The 14,688-nt window shown below is 49.1% G+C and overlaps 1 protein-coding gene across 2 annotated transcripts in view; it reads right to left on the reverse strand.

Annotated features, from left to right (window-relative positions):
• The window catches only part of PRPF6 (pre-mRNA processing factor 6), a 32,908-nt gene that overhangs the window by 10,145 nt on the left and 8,075 nt on the right, over positions 1-14,688 (reverse strand). For both annotated transcript variants that reach the window (XM_006873330.1, XM_006873329.1), the window contains exons 3-11: positions 14,138-14,256; positions 13,592-13,670; positions 13,054-13,230; positions 12,725-12,880; positions 7,792-7,886; positions 7,341-7,497; positions 6,374-6,536; positions 2,080-2,198; positions 969-1,187 (exon numbers count right to left, since the gene is read on the reverse strand). In XM_006873330.1, coding sequence (XP_006873392.1) covers positions 969-1,187; positions 2,080-2,198; positions 6,374-6,536; positions 7,341-7,497; positions 7,792-7,886; positions 12,725-12,880; positions 13,054-13,230; positions 13,592-13,670; positions 14,138-14,256 — 1,284 coding nt within the window. The remainder of the gene's footprint in view (positions 1-968; positions 1,188-2,079; positions 2,199-6,373; positions 6,537-7,340; positions 7,498-7,791; positions 7,887-12,724; positions 12,881-13,053; positions 13,231-13,591; positions 13,671-14,137; positions 14,257-14,688) is intronic.

Raw genomic sequence — 14,688 nt, forward strand, 5'->3', positions numbered from 1 at the left:
ACAGAGGGACCCAGGAGGGACCCAGGAGGGTCACAGGAGGGACCCAGGAGGGACCCAGGAGGGACACAGGAGGGTTAGTGCCTGGACAGGATGGAAGCACAGTCACGGACAGACAAACCAACCAACACTGGCCTGTGCCCACCGGGTGCTCAATGTACACATAGGTCTCTCTGTGTTTGTGTGTGTGAGTGCATGGGGGGATGGGAGGGAAGAGCAGCCTGTGTTTATGAGCTTGTGTGTATGTGTCTATGTGACACTCTGTGTGTGTCTGACAGCCTAAGGAACAGACCTCTTGTCTGTGTACATGTGAGTCTGTGTGTGCAAGCATCTGTGTGACAAGGCAGAGCAGCCTGAGCCAAGTGCCCAGGAGACAAGAAGTTCACCCAGAGACACCGCTGAGTGGGTGACCCGTGGAGGAAGGATTAGGGACCCAAGTCTTAGCTCTGAGCCAGATGGTCTCCAGAATCAACACTAACTATGGTCTTGTTGTTAAGTGTTGTCGAGTCAGCTCCAACTCACAGCAATCCTGTATAGGGTTTCTGAGGACCGGCTGGTGGTTCTGAATCACCACCTTTATGGTCAGCAGTCCGGTGCTGACCCTATGGCGCCACACCAGAAGTCCTCACACTATGTGGTTGCTGCTGTACTAAGTGCCGTTGACTGGGTTCCGACTCATAGCAAACTTGTACTAAGTTTCCAAAGAGCCACTGGTGGGTTCGAACTGCTGACGATCCTACAGCACCACACTAGGAGGCCCTCATTAACACAGGAATAGAGAAAACGTGAAAACACAGAAAATGGAGATGGACTTTGTAGCTCCTGCTAATCTGCTGAGGCAGGGCCACTGGCCACATGTCTACACTGGAAGTTCTTCACAAGGTCGTCCGTCCACTGCATGACATGCTCAGGACCCTGACCTAGAAGGCCCTTCCCACACGTGTCTGCAGCAGGGACGGAGTCTGCCCCACCTGGATCCACTGCTCACGGTTGATCTCTACGCCGTTGGCCCGCAACGAAGTGATGGCGCGGTCGATGATCTTCTCCACCATCTGTGTGTTCCCGTTGGCCTCCTCGAGCTTGGCAGCTGTGATCCAGATGTGCCGGTCTGTAGGAATGTTCTCTCGGGCTTTGTTTAGGACCTTACGGGCATTTTCATAGGTCTCAAGCCTCGCCAGTGCAAGCCAGAGCTGCAGAGAGGCCACAGGAAAGCGAGACAACAGAATGGTGAACACCACTGCTCAGAGCAAGCCACTGGGCAAAGTGCACACCTGCGTGGCTCTCTGGAAGCTGCCTGGGGTACACCAAACCTGTCACAGTAGCACCTCAGGGGACACCGGCCTCTGATTTCATGAGTGACTGCTTGGTTTGGCCAAACACTGGCGAAATGTACAGAAAATCTCACAGCAACACAGCACGCAAACTGGACAGGACTAACTGCTGCCCTGGCCTAAAAGGACCAAGTCCTGACACCCTAGCACTGCTGACTCGGGAACATTCCAACACCAAAACATGTGTGTAGACTCTACTTTTAAGTAAATAAACTTAGATTAATTTTTCTTAGAGAATTTCACAATGCCCCGTCATCTAATTAAAGACATACTGGTTGCCCCAAAAGTAAGGCTAAAGGTCAATGCACTCATTGTGACCCTACTGGACGGCCTAGAACTGGCCCAGTGGGTTTCCCAGCCTGTCATTTTTATGGAAGTAGAACAGCTGGTGGGTCTGAACCTCCATTCTTTCAGTTAGCAGCCACTGCAAAGTTGAGTTAGAGTGTCACCTCTGTGCCACCAGGCCTTCTCCAGAAAGCTTCCAAACAGCTCAGGCAGAGGCTGGGGTGGCTAGAAGACACACCAGAGCTTGCCACCCCTGTATCCCTCTCCCCGGTCCACACACCTAGGGTGGATCACAGACTCCCATAGTGCTGCGGGGCAAGTGAGACTTGATCCTACACTTTCATGAGAGCCCAGACCATGACAGGTGACCACTGCCTACAATTGGATTCAGAGTGGCCTCCGCGGTTACACGGGCCCCAACCCTGTCCCCCTGAGCTGCAGCACCCGCAGTGGTGCCAGGTCTAACCTCCACACTGGTGGGGCAGCACTCCACGGCACGGCTGAGCATGATCCTGGCATCTTCTGGCTCCTCCAGCTCCACAGCGGCCTTCCACAAGCGAACCGAGTTTGGAACGTGCTCAAGGGCTGAGAAAAACGACACAGGAACCAACTCAGGACAAGGGGAGCAACACCTGCCCGCGGAGGAGCTGCTGCTGCATGAAAGGGGACTGTGCCCTGGGAAGGCCGTAGGACCTCGGGGGACAGATGACAAACACAGTGGAACCTGAAGCAAGATACCAATAAAAGGTGCTGGGGGCCACAAAGGTAAGCCTCAGAAAAGGTGCCACCCAGTAGGGGCCCAGCCAGTCCCAACAGGGCTCTACTGGGAACAGGCAAAGTCAGTTTAGGGAGCGAGCCAGCACAGCCGTGGGGGTGATAGGGGGGTCAGGATGGCCACAGGAAGCACAGGGGCCTTTCAGGGGTCTGTGTCTGTCTGTCTGTCTGTCCAAATTGCCCACCGCACACTCAGGCGCTGTGTAAACTGTACTGCAAGAAAACCCATTTAGTGTCAAAACACCTCATTCTCAGAGGGTCTTTCTCAAAACTAAAACAAACACCACCAACAACAAAACAGAACCCTTAAAACTCAGGAGGGCCAAGGATGGAGTGATCTGTTCACCACTGAGGACCACAGTCACACTGTATCCAAACTGTGGCCACAGGAGGTCCCAAAGCCACAGTGATGCTTAAGGAAACCCAACACCCATCAATCACCTCTGCTCAGTGAAGGTGACCATGCAGAACTCACTTCCCCTCAGAGTAACCAGAGGAGACAAACACTTTCTCTCAAGAGGAATTCTGTCAACAAAAGCCAAGTGAACCACAGAACTGTGATACCACCATTTAGCTAGCCCATCACAGGGCGGACCCAGCAGCAGGGACTGCTACAAGCACAAGACACCCCACATGTCAGCAGACACCCATTCTAATCAAGACGTTGGACAGCCTGGCACCTGTACCTCCTGACATGGCAGAGAACACGTGCCCACCCACGCGAATCTAACTGAGACCCCAGATCAACCTGTCTACTGATCAAACTCACAGAACCAGACAAAACCATGACAGCGACGGTGAGCCAACAGCAGAAGGTGGGAAATGGACAGGCTAAGGACCTGAGGCGCAGAGAATTACCTAATGTCTCTTCTGTCAGTCTTTGTAACTCTCAGCAAACTTGTTTTCAGATGGGTCTACGTAATAAGGTTGGAGAAGATACTGACAGGATGGTGTGATTCAGCTGTGGATGTTAGCAGCTTAGTGTGATTGTGAAAATGTGAAACTCTAGCATGGGTATACAGTAAGCCATCTCAGAAGCAAGAACAGAGGAGCTCACTTCTATGAAATTACAGGCAGGAGTGGAGTATGTCCTTTGCACACTGAGATCCCTGCACAGGGAACGTCCGTGACCCAGGGGCAGAGCGCTGTGATTCTGGAGGAGGGGAGAGGCAGCTGAGTCCCTTCAGGCTGAGCCTTCGGGGCCCTGGGGTTATCTGCCAACAGCACTAACAGAGCTTTGTAACACTGGCCGGATACAGCTGTCCTGACTGCAATCACTGTGCCCTGAGCAAGACTTCCCCAAGGAACCCATCCTGTGATTACTGTGTCTCAGTGAACTCGCAAACCCAGCTGCATATAGAAGGCTGTGGGACGAAGGCTTAGCTGGTGTCTTTTTTTTTTTTTTTTTTGGTGGCAAGACCCGAGTCCTGAAACTCAGGAAGGGGGAACAAACAGAGAAGACCCCAAGACAAGACACATCCACCAAACACTAACACTGGGCTGGGTTTAAACATTGATTCAAGGACTCATGAGTCCTGAGGATTCAGAGCACTGACTGACAAATAAAGGTCTGCTCATCTCCTCCATCTTAGCTCCTGGCAGCTAAGATGCCAGCCATGGGCCAAGAAACCAGAAACAAGTGGAGGGCAAGAGCTGGCCCAAGGGGATGGCCACAGAGCACACATTCTTTTCTCCAGCTGTTCCATGTGTGCAGATGTGTGCTCCGTGGGCATGTTCTACATGCATGGATGTGTTTTTTACATCTATGTGTGCTCCAGGTGTGTGCATGCACGTTCTGCGTCTCTCTAGACACCAGTCACATTCTTCCTGCTGTATAGGTCAGGAGGAAATGCACTGGTGAATGACGTGATCAGTAAGGTCAGGAGCCTCAGGAGGGGCAGAATCTGTGGGAACTGCCTTCGTCCAGAGACAGTTCAAGGGCTGCTGAGACGGTCTCCACTTTGTGGGAGAGGGTGGGAACATCCCCATATGTGACTCATTAGCAGCCTGGAGGATAGGAGCTGACCACCAACCACCACTTACCCCCCCCCCCCAGGTACTTTCCAAAGTGTTTCTCAGGGGTCAGGCATCACAGCGTCTGCACAACCTCAGAGAAGGACTATTTCATGGCCCCCACAGAGTAAGCACTTTAGAGTGGCGCTCAGTCCATGCGGCAGCCCAGAGCTGTGAGCAGACGTGGCTACGCTCTCCTGGGACCCCTTGACTCCAGGGTCAGACTGCACATGCGGCAGGGGGAATGAGTCAGAATCAAACCGATCACAGCAAGCCAGCGTTAGCCCTGGGCCACTTAATGACCAGACCGCCCCCACCTGACAGCCACTGGGCACTGGGCCCTCAGTAGGCTACATATGTGCCAAGAATGCCGCTCCCATGACCCTGGGAAGCCCCTCAGCGTGGCTCAGATAAGAAGGTTCCGAGGTCACAGACAGCCCTCTGGCCCACACTCCCAACAGGCACTACGGTCCACCTCTTGATGCAGGATGGCAGGTTTGGCGGCAGCGGCAGCAGCTCTGCCTACCTGCCAGGTGCACAGAAGCTGGTATAGCATCCTAAGTCACCAACGGGAGTGACCACCAACTAAACGCTGAAACACAAGAGCCTGCATAATTCACTAACACAGAGGTCGGGGGCAACCCAGACCAAGGCTAAGAACAGCACAGATGTCTGAGCGCCCCTCATGGTCTTTTGCACCTAAGTCCAGAGTCATGTCTATGGGAGAGCCCAGACAGTCACATGCCGAGCAAGCAGGACACCATGCTGCTGCCCCTCCAGTGACCTCCACACCACTAGAAATCTAACGCCAGCTGGACATGCTTCCACAAAGTTTGTGGTGAGCAGGGGCGTGGCTTTAAAGACACCAGTCACCATCCATCACTGCAATAGGAGTCGTCTCCCCAATAAACAAGGCTGATTACTCAGAGTCAGCGTGCTTGTCATTAAAAGGCAAGCTTCCTAGTGGACAGAGATGAAACGGGAACATCTACCAACCAGTCCAGAGCCAACTTTGTACTCACGACCTCAGCAGACACAGCTGAGTGCTCATAGGCGGTCAGCTGCGACCAGAAAGCAGATCAGACACAAGTGTGCACACACAAATTCACAGGTGCCAGAGGCCGAGAGAGAACTGGCAAACCTAACAAGTCAGATTTCATCCAACCTCTGCAAAAGGTAGACAGTAACCAACCAGTAATCACACTCAATCAGGGTTCCCCCGACCCGTGAGCCTACGGTCACCTCTGCCTACTACCTCACAAAAACACACATCTGGGAGCACAAGAACTGGACACCTACTGCTGAAAATGGTCCATGAGCATACAAAATACACAAAAAGCTTCCACGGGCCGCAAGTCCAGGCAGACTAAGTTACCTGCATGGGCCTCTGCCAGCACCCACTCTTCTGTCCTGAGACTGAGAAATCCTGAGCTTTCTATCAGTTCCCTAACTATCAACAAGAAGAAACAACAGCCACAGGAGCTCCACCCTGCTGGAATTAGCTTTCCCGACCCACAAAGCACCATTCACCACTCACAACCAAGGCGGAAGGCAAACCTGGCGTGAATGGAGCACCAGACCAAAGGACGGCCTTCAGAGGGCACCACTTCCTGCTACCTGTTAGGGCAGCCTCCTTACCCCATCACTCAGACATGGCTCGAGAGTCGCTCCCCCCACTGGCTGCATGGGGGCCTACCTTGGGTCACAACATGGACACACACTCACATGGCCTTGTAGCCCAAGGTGCAGCCTCTGAGCAGAGCAGCCACAGGTCTCGCTCAAGGCCACACGGCTGCAGACAGGCAGGATGACGCTGAGCCTCTGACCCACAGCTGGGAGCCCACCACAGGAAACAGGGCCAGCTGGGTCTTGTCGTTTTGACTGCTCTCTCCAAAAGCAAGAGCACCAAGAACAGGCCCAGGAGTTCCTCAGGCTCAGGGACCAAAACCCTGAGGCACCGCCTAGGCGCTCACCTTTCCGAAGAACCCGCTTCTTGGCGCGAATGTCTGTCTCAAGCTCTGCTGCTCTGATGTAAATCCGAACAGACTGTGGGAGGTGACGGACAGCCTGGGCAACCACAGCCTTGGCTGTGTCCCCAGGCTGCAACCTGGCTGCTTCTAGCCAGACGTCTTCACTCTAGGGCCAAAAAAGGGGTCAGGGTTCCAGGGGGCATGAGCACACCCAGAAGTGTGCCCTAGAGCCCCTAAGGGACATCAGTCATGCTACAATTCCAACACAGGATCAGTGCTGTAGTACCTGTGTGTCCCAATGGGTGAGCACATGTCACTCCATGGACAGACAGGAACCCAAAGGGAGGGCAACTGCATCCATGTGTGCCTTCTGCTCCCAGGAACAGTCCAGTGTCAATACCAGGGCACACGTGCTTCACGGCCCAGAGCTCAGTAGGCACAGCACTAGTTCACACTCACTCACAGCATCAACAGCCACAGGACACAAGCATCCAGTGTGTGGGAACCCAGGGATTACAGTACATCCAGCTCTCTTACAGGGTGGATTCAGTATTTCACAGTATCCCCGTTCACTTGTTAGGGATTGCTGAGTCCGTTCCAACTCCCAGCATGCCTGCAGAGACTTTCCAAGAAGTGGCTGGTAAACTTGAACCACAGCACTTGGAGTTGAAACCGAGCAGGCAGTGCAGCACAGCGCATTACCCCGCACCACCACACTGGGCCTTCCCTAAGAGTTAGCGTTATTAACCCTTTAGGTGTCTTACATTAAGAAAGGCAGAAAAGATGACTAGTTTCCATTTTTGCCGTTCAGAACAGCTTTACTTTCTAAGTAGTTAACAACAGACACGGCTTTCCTTGCCAGCATTTCCATTTGTCGGGGCGCTCCAACCCTGGCAGCCAACGAGGACTGGGAATGGTTCCACCCACAGTGCTCCTGCCCCCCAGGCCAGCAGCCGCACCACACCCTCACCTTGGGGCACATCTCTGTTCCCTTCATGATGAGGTTCCGAGCCACCTGCAGCTTCCCCGTGACCTCCTCCAGGCGGGCTGAGGCAATCCAGGCTGGGGGGTGATGAGGGTTCGTCTCCCGCACTGATTTGAGCAGCAGCCGTGCCTTCTTTATGTCACTGAGGGGAGGAGGGAAACGGTCAAGACGTCACCATGGCAGGGAGGAGCCCCGACCCACTGTGCGAATAGGCCCAAGCGGCAGAAACTGAGTCCGTTGCAACCCCCAGCTGCTTGGCAGCCAGGCAGACCTTCCCTCGTGTGCGCCCACAGAGGAGCTGCAGGTACTGGGCAGCATGGGGGCACAGGCACAGTACATGGGCAGAGGTGTCTTCAAGCACCAGCATCCACAGGAGAGTCTAGCTACATGGATTTCAAAAGATCCAAGCCATTCTGGGCCCCCCCCAAGCACTCACTTGATGTCCCCTCCATGTGTGGGGATCATGGAGTTCAAGTCCGTCAGGTAGCCTTTGGGATCGACCACAGTCTGCCCACTCACCGAGTCAGACACCTGGTGGGATAGGTCATACTGAGTCAGCCAGACACTACCAGGGACACCTGGAAAAAGCTTATGGTAGTGCCCTGGATACCCCTCTGACAGTCTTAGTCTCCAATGGGGATAAAAACTTTAAAAGGAGGACAATGTGTGAGGATGGTAAGCCAAGATCTACATTCAAAGACAAGCTGTGCACAAGGAACAAAACGTAGCTCATCAAACATAACAAACGCACCGCATAAACACAGGGCGTTACTAGCAGTAAAGTGTATTCACAGTGGATGATTACACAATGGTGCAGAATAATGCTGAGTCCGTGAAACCCCTCACAGCATGGAGGAGCCTGGAGGACCACAATGTGGAGTGAAATCAGCCAATCACTAAAGGACAACCACCGCATGAGACCGCCATTGTAAAATCAGGAGGCTTCACTGACAAAAAGATAAGGCATTCTATGACGGTTATCACCCCACCATTTCTCCGTGAGTTTGTCGTACTGTGGTGGCTTGCATGTTGCTGGGATGCTGGAAGCTAAGCCACAGGTTCTATTTTAAATACTAGGAAGGAGAGGTGGACAACTTCTGAATATTTAACCACTGAAAACCTTATGAACAGCAGTGGAACACTGTCAGATAGCATCAGAATCCTGGTTGTTGAAACATGATGAAGAGCACCAGAATTTTGTCAGATATAGTGCCGGAAGATGAGACCCTCACATTGACTGTGATGACGCGAATGAAGTAAAGCCTTCGGGACCTTCATGTGCCGATGTGGCACATCTTAAAATGATGACAAACAGCAGGAAACATCCATTAATAATCAGAACATAGAATGTACGATATATGAATCTAGGAAAATTGGAAGTTATCAAAAATGAAATGGAACACATAAAGATCGACATCCTTCTTGGCATTAGTGAACTGAACTGAATGGTTATTGGGCACTTTGCATCTGACAATCACATGGTTTACTATGCTGGGAAGGACAACTTGAAGAGGAATGGCGTTGCATTCATCATAAAAAGAACATTTCAAGATCGATCTTATCATGAAGTGTAATGTTGTCTGTGATTAATATCTACAAGGAAGACCAATTAATATCACTATCCTTCAATTTCCACACCAACCACTAAAGCCAGTGATGATGAAATTGAAGAATTCTACCAACTTCTTCAGTCTGAATACAAAGGTTGGAAACAAAAAGGAAGGATCAATAGCTGGAAAATACAGCCTTTGTGACAGAAACATTGCTGGAGATTGCATGACAGAATTTCGCAAGACCAATAACTTGTTCATTGCAAATGAACATGTTCATTTTAAACAACATAAAAGACAAGCATACACATGGACCTCACCAGATGGCACACAGAGAAATCAAATTGACTACATCTGTGGGAAAAGAGGGAGGAAAAGCTTAATATCATCAGTCAAAACCAGGCCAGGGGCAGACTGTGAAACAGACCACCAACTGCTCATATGCAAGTTCAGGTTGAAGCTGAAGAAAATTAAAACAAGTCCATGAGAGTCAAAATTTGACTTTGAACATATCTCATCTGAATTTTATAGGTCATCTTCGGAATTTTAGAGGCCATCTCAAGACAGATTTGATGCACTAGACACTACTGACTGAAGACCTGAAGAGTTGTGGGATGATAACAACATCCTACAGGAAAAAAGCAAACGATCATTAAGACAACAAAGAAGGAAAAGACCAAAATGAATGTCAGAAGAGACTCTGAAACTTGCTTTCCAGTATAGAGATGCTAAAGCAAATGGAATAAGGAGGTAAAAGAATTGAACAGGAAATTTCAAAGGGCAGCTGAAAAAAACTAAGTCAAGTATTATACTGAAATGTCAAAGATTTGGAGTTAGAAAATCAAAAGGGAAGAACACATTCAGCATTTCTCAAGCTGAATGAACTGAAAGAAAGTCAAGTCTCAACTTGTTATACTGAAGGATTCTATGGGCGGAATCCTGGTGTGGCGCTGTGGGTTAATACGCCAGACTGCAAAGCCATTTAAACTGCAAGGTTGGCAGTTCAAACTCACCAGCTGCTCCTCGGAAACCCTATACAGGATCGCGATGGGTAAGAATCGACTCGATGGCACTTCACAACAACAACAATGGGCAAAACATTGAATGGTTTACAATTGTAAATGGTGTAAACCCGGCTTGTTATTGTTTCTTCATACTTATTTAATCTGTATACTGAGCAAATAATCTGAGAGCCTGCATTATATGAAGAACATAGCATTAGGATTGGAAGGAAGATTCATTAGTAACATACAATATGCTGATGAAACCACCTTGCTTACTGAAAGTGAAGAGGACTTAAAATACTGATGAAGATCAAAGACCACAGCCTTCAGTATAGGTTGCCCCTCAACGTAAAGAAGACAAAAATCCTCACACTGGACCGATAAACAACATCCATATAAATGGAGAAAAGAGTGAAGTTGTTAAAGACTTCATTGTGCTTGCATCCACCATCAATACTCAGGGAAGCAGCTGTCTAGAAATCTAACGACGAATTGCATTTGGTAAATCTGCTGCACAAGACCTCTTTAAAGCATTGAAGAGCAAAGATGTCAGTTTGAGGACTAAGGTGCACCTGACCAAAAGCATGGTATTTTCAATGGCTTCACATGCGTGTGAAATTCGACAACTAATAATGTAGAAGGATTGATACACCTGAGTTATGAGGCTGGAATAGAATGTTAAAAGTACCATGGACTGCTGGAAGACCAAACAAATCTGTGTTGGAAGCAGCACAGCCGGAATTCTAGACTCCGAATCTCATACTTGGGACTTATGATCAGGAGGGCCAATCCCTGGAGAAGGACATCATGCTTGGTAATGTGGAAGGTAGGCAAAAAAGAGGAAGGCCCCCAACAAGACGGATTAGCACAGTGGCAGCATTAATGGGCTCAAATGTGACAACGATTGTGAGTTTGGCACAGAACTGGGCAGAGTTTCATTTTGTTGTGCATAAGGTCACTATGAGTCGGAACTGGCTCAACAGCATCTAACAACAACAACTTGATGATTCCCAGAGGGGAGGGAAAGTTAATAACTGGTTAGAGGGTAGACACATGTTAACCTGGATGATGGGAAGGCAATATACAAGAGGAAGGTTGGCAGAAGATGAAGGTAGAAGACAAAGGAAGGAGTATAAGAAGTAAAATGAAAAGTAAATATTGTTAACTGATGGTACACAGAGGGAATTGCAATCTTGTAATCAAACAAAGTCTATGATTTGTTGAACGTAAAAATGATGATGTGCTCTGTAAACCTTCATTGGTGTCACAATAAAATGTTACTAAAAAAAATATTTTTAAAGTACACGAGCCAAAAATAAAAAAGTACATGTGTCTAAGCGATAGTGTAGAAATATAATTCATAACAAACATGCTCACTGGTTTTTACTGCTTAGGCATATAGTCACTGATTAGAGAGTCTAGTGGTTTTCAATCTTTTTCACCTGGAACTTGCATTGTTGTCAAAATCTGTGAAGACGGTTTCAACACAGAGTGACCCTGTTTCCAAGAAGCAACAGGTGGGTATGAACTGCTGACCTTGCGGTTAGCAGTCCAGTGCTTACTCTACGGCACCACACCAAGACCCCGGGACTTGTACTAGTGGATCTCAAATGTGAGTGTTTGTTCAGTTGCCTGGAGATGGTTGTTAAAGAAGTTCTGGTGGGACAGTGGTTAGAGGCTTGGCTGTGTATTATAAAGTCAGCAGTCTAAGCCCATCAACCACTCCATGGGAGACAGATAAGGCAGTCTGTTTCCATAAAGATTTACAGCCTTGACAACCTTTCGGGGCACTTCTCCTCTGTCCTACAGGATCACTATGAGTCAGAATCAACTCAGTGGCAATGAGCTTGGAGTCGTTTCACCTGGCTGGTCCCCACATGGAGCATCTGACTCAGAAGTCAGGGTGGGCCTGAGAACTTTCCTTTCTAATAGACCTTGTGCACAGCTGAAGACACAGGAGTTTCTGATGTTCTCATTGCGTTCACGCTGAATTTATGGATTAATCTAAGAAGAAATAATCACAACTCTAAAATACTCTTATTAAGCAAATATTTTTTATCTTTCCATTTATTCAATTTTCTTTTATGCCTGTTAAGTGTTTCCGGATTGTCTCTAAGTACACACTAGTTACTTTGTTGTTCTGCTACTTTATTTGTTGTGGTTTGATGTTAAGTGCCAACAAGTGGGTTCCAACTCATTGCAATCCGGTAGACGGTTCCAGGGCTATAAATCTTGACAGGAGCAGAAAGCCTCACCTTTCTATTGCGAGTCAGTCTGTGCGCTAAAACCACACACCTTGTGGTTAGCAGTTCAGTGCTTATCCTACAGAGCCGCACAACTCTCGTCTGCTACTTCATTTATGGTATCTTATGACATTATACCCTGTCTGGTTACTGTTCGCATATGGGAACCATATTGATTTGTACCGTTATTCATCTTATAATTCACCAGTGACTGAGTCATTTCATTCCAATTTTTATCTAATTCTCTTATATTTTCTAAGTAAACAAATAAAAATAGAAGACTGTTTCTTCCCTCATAAGTCACAAGAAAACTACTATCTCAAATAACAAACAGCAACATTTATCAGGGAAGTACAGACAGAATTTCACTCTGAAGAGGAGCAACCAAAAGATAGCTGTCGAGCGTTCTGGAATGATTCTTGCTCGGAGGTGGACTGGTGGAGAATTTTCACCTCCGACTTTTCCCATTCCTGTTGAGTTTGCCTTTTTTATTATTTTTTTTTAAGTGACTATATTAGATTTCAAATAAAAAGTGTTTGTTAACATACTGCAGTTGTGGCCCCAGGACTCACCTGGCTCAGCCGCATGTCCATCAGCGTGTTCCTCGCTTGGCCGATCTTCCGCATGTCCAGCTCACCTGTGCCGGGAGTCATCAATCCCGGCGTCATCCCACCTGGGTATGGGGTGTTCAAGCCACCTGGGTAGGGCGTGTTAAGACCACCAAATTGCTGGGGAAACAGGTGTCAAACGATGAGTGCACTCCCTGCGGACAAGAGACTGCATCATGACAGACTTGGTACAGCTCAGTTGCTGAGCTCGGATACCAGGTCCAACCCCACTATGTCAGCACCCTCGGCCACCCCATGAGAGGAGCCCCACTTCCCTCCTTCCAGATGCTCACAGTTTGTCGGGGATCCACTGACGTGTGGTTCTCTCCAGTCTGTAAATGCTTGGCGAAGAAGCTGTCAGGAACGGGGGTCAGTTTCTCGTAGCGCGGATTCCGCTGGCGCTTATTCCTGGCATCACCCACCTCAGGGATGCTCAGCCACTCTTCTTCTGTGACCTCGGCCAGCTTCCGCTGAGGACATTGCCCCAAGAACATTACCTCTCTGCTGGGATGTCACATACGCAGATAGGACTAGACTCTCCTTCCCCAGCCCCTGAATAGCAAGGCTTAAAAAGGATTTTGCTGTAGAAACAGTGTTATACTTAATTCAGGAAACCAATGGCCCAGGTCGGTTATACCTCTCTGAATTGTAAACTAATCTGTCAGAACTGAGAGGACCTGGCTCAGGAGACGCTAAATGCAGCTGCAGCTATAGCAACAGAGAAGACAGGGTCGTGGTCCCCCATTTCCAGTGTGGGTTAGTCAGCTACATGCTAAAGAACCTGGCTCTCTGCAGGTCATCTGCCTCAGAGACACTCTTCCACCTGCTCACCTTCAGGTCCGAGAACTGTTGCTGGATTTTAGGGCGTTCCATACGGTATTTCTCAATTTCCTCTTTTTCCCTTTGCTCCCTGGGAAGTAAAGCACAGACACGCATGAAGAGCAGGGAGCAGGCCCATCTTCAGTGGGCCCTGAGGACCAACACGGGGGAGAGCCCTTCAGACACTTCCTTCCGGTGGAGCAGGCTTGCTCACACCACATGCACACCTACCCTGAGGACTCAAATGCCTGCTTGGCATCTTCAGTTAAGTTCCAAACTAGTTACTAAAGGCTACACAACACCACTATGTCCAATCAAAGATGGTGACATATAATCAAAGTAACCTGCCTAAAATTCTGCCAACTTCTGTTAAGCCAGGCTCAGAACTCCGAAGCTTTCCACCTTGGTCCCCAGGCCCTGAAGCAGCTCTACCACAGCCTGGCATTCATCCAAACCTGCAGAAGCACTCACAGCTGAGCACCTGCCACCTTTCTCTAGGTTTGCAAGTAAGTGTGGTAAAAAGCTGGACAAGCACAGTGTAAGGGGCAGGGTCGTTACCTTCTTTCTTTTCTTCTTTCATCCATCCTCTTATCCAGAGCCGCATAAATGGCGTCTGCCTCCTCATCGTCTTTCTCATAGGGCCCGCTTGAGAAAAGGCTCCCAGCATAACCATTAAACTGAGAAGCAGACAACGCACTCACTCACTGGGTCAGCGTGTCCTGCGGGACAAACCCACCTGCAGACACAGGCCCTTTACTTGTCAAACACTTGCCAATCTTTCATCAGTATAAAATAACTAATCCTTGAACCTGAACACGGTCATGATCACCAGACTGAGGCCCTGCTCCCGTTGGAGGAACACAAGGAGATGTGAAGATTAAATGCAGATTGGGATCTAGACAGGTCCCGGACCAGGAAAAGGACATTCTTGGAAACCATAAAATTCAACTAAGATTGATCTACAGCACCCACAAAAACAACGGCCTCCACCCTACTTTGGTGAGTAGTGACTGAGATCTTAAAAGCTCATGGGTGGGGGGCTACAAACTGCCCAGACCCAAAATGGTGGGGGGACTATGATGGCACGGACAGGTGGAGTGGCTGGGGAT

This window comes from Chrysochloris asiatica, unplaced genomic scaffold (assembly GCF_000296735.1).
Source record: "Chrysochloris asiatica unplaced genomic scaffold, ChrAsi1.0 scaffold00238, whole genome shotgun sequence".
NCBI lineage: Eukaryota > Metazoa > Chordata > Mammalia > Afrosoricida > Chrysochloridae > Chrysochloris > Chrysochloris asiatica.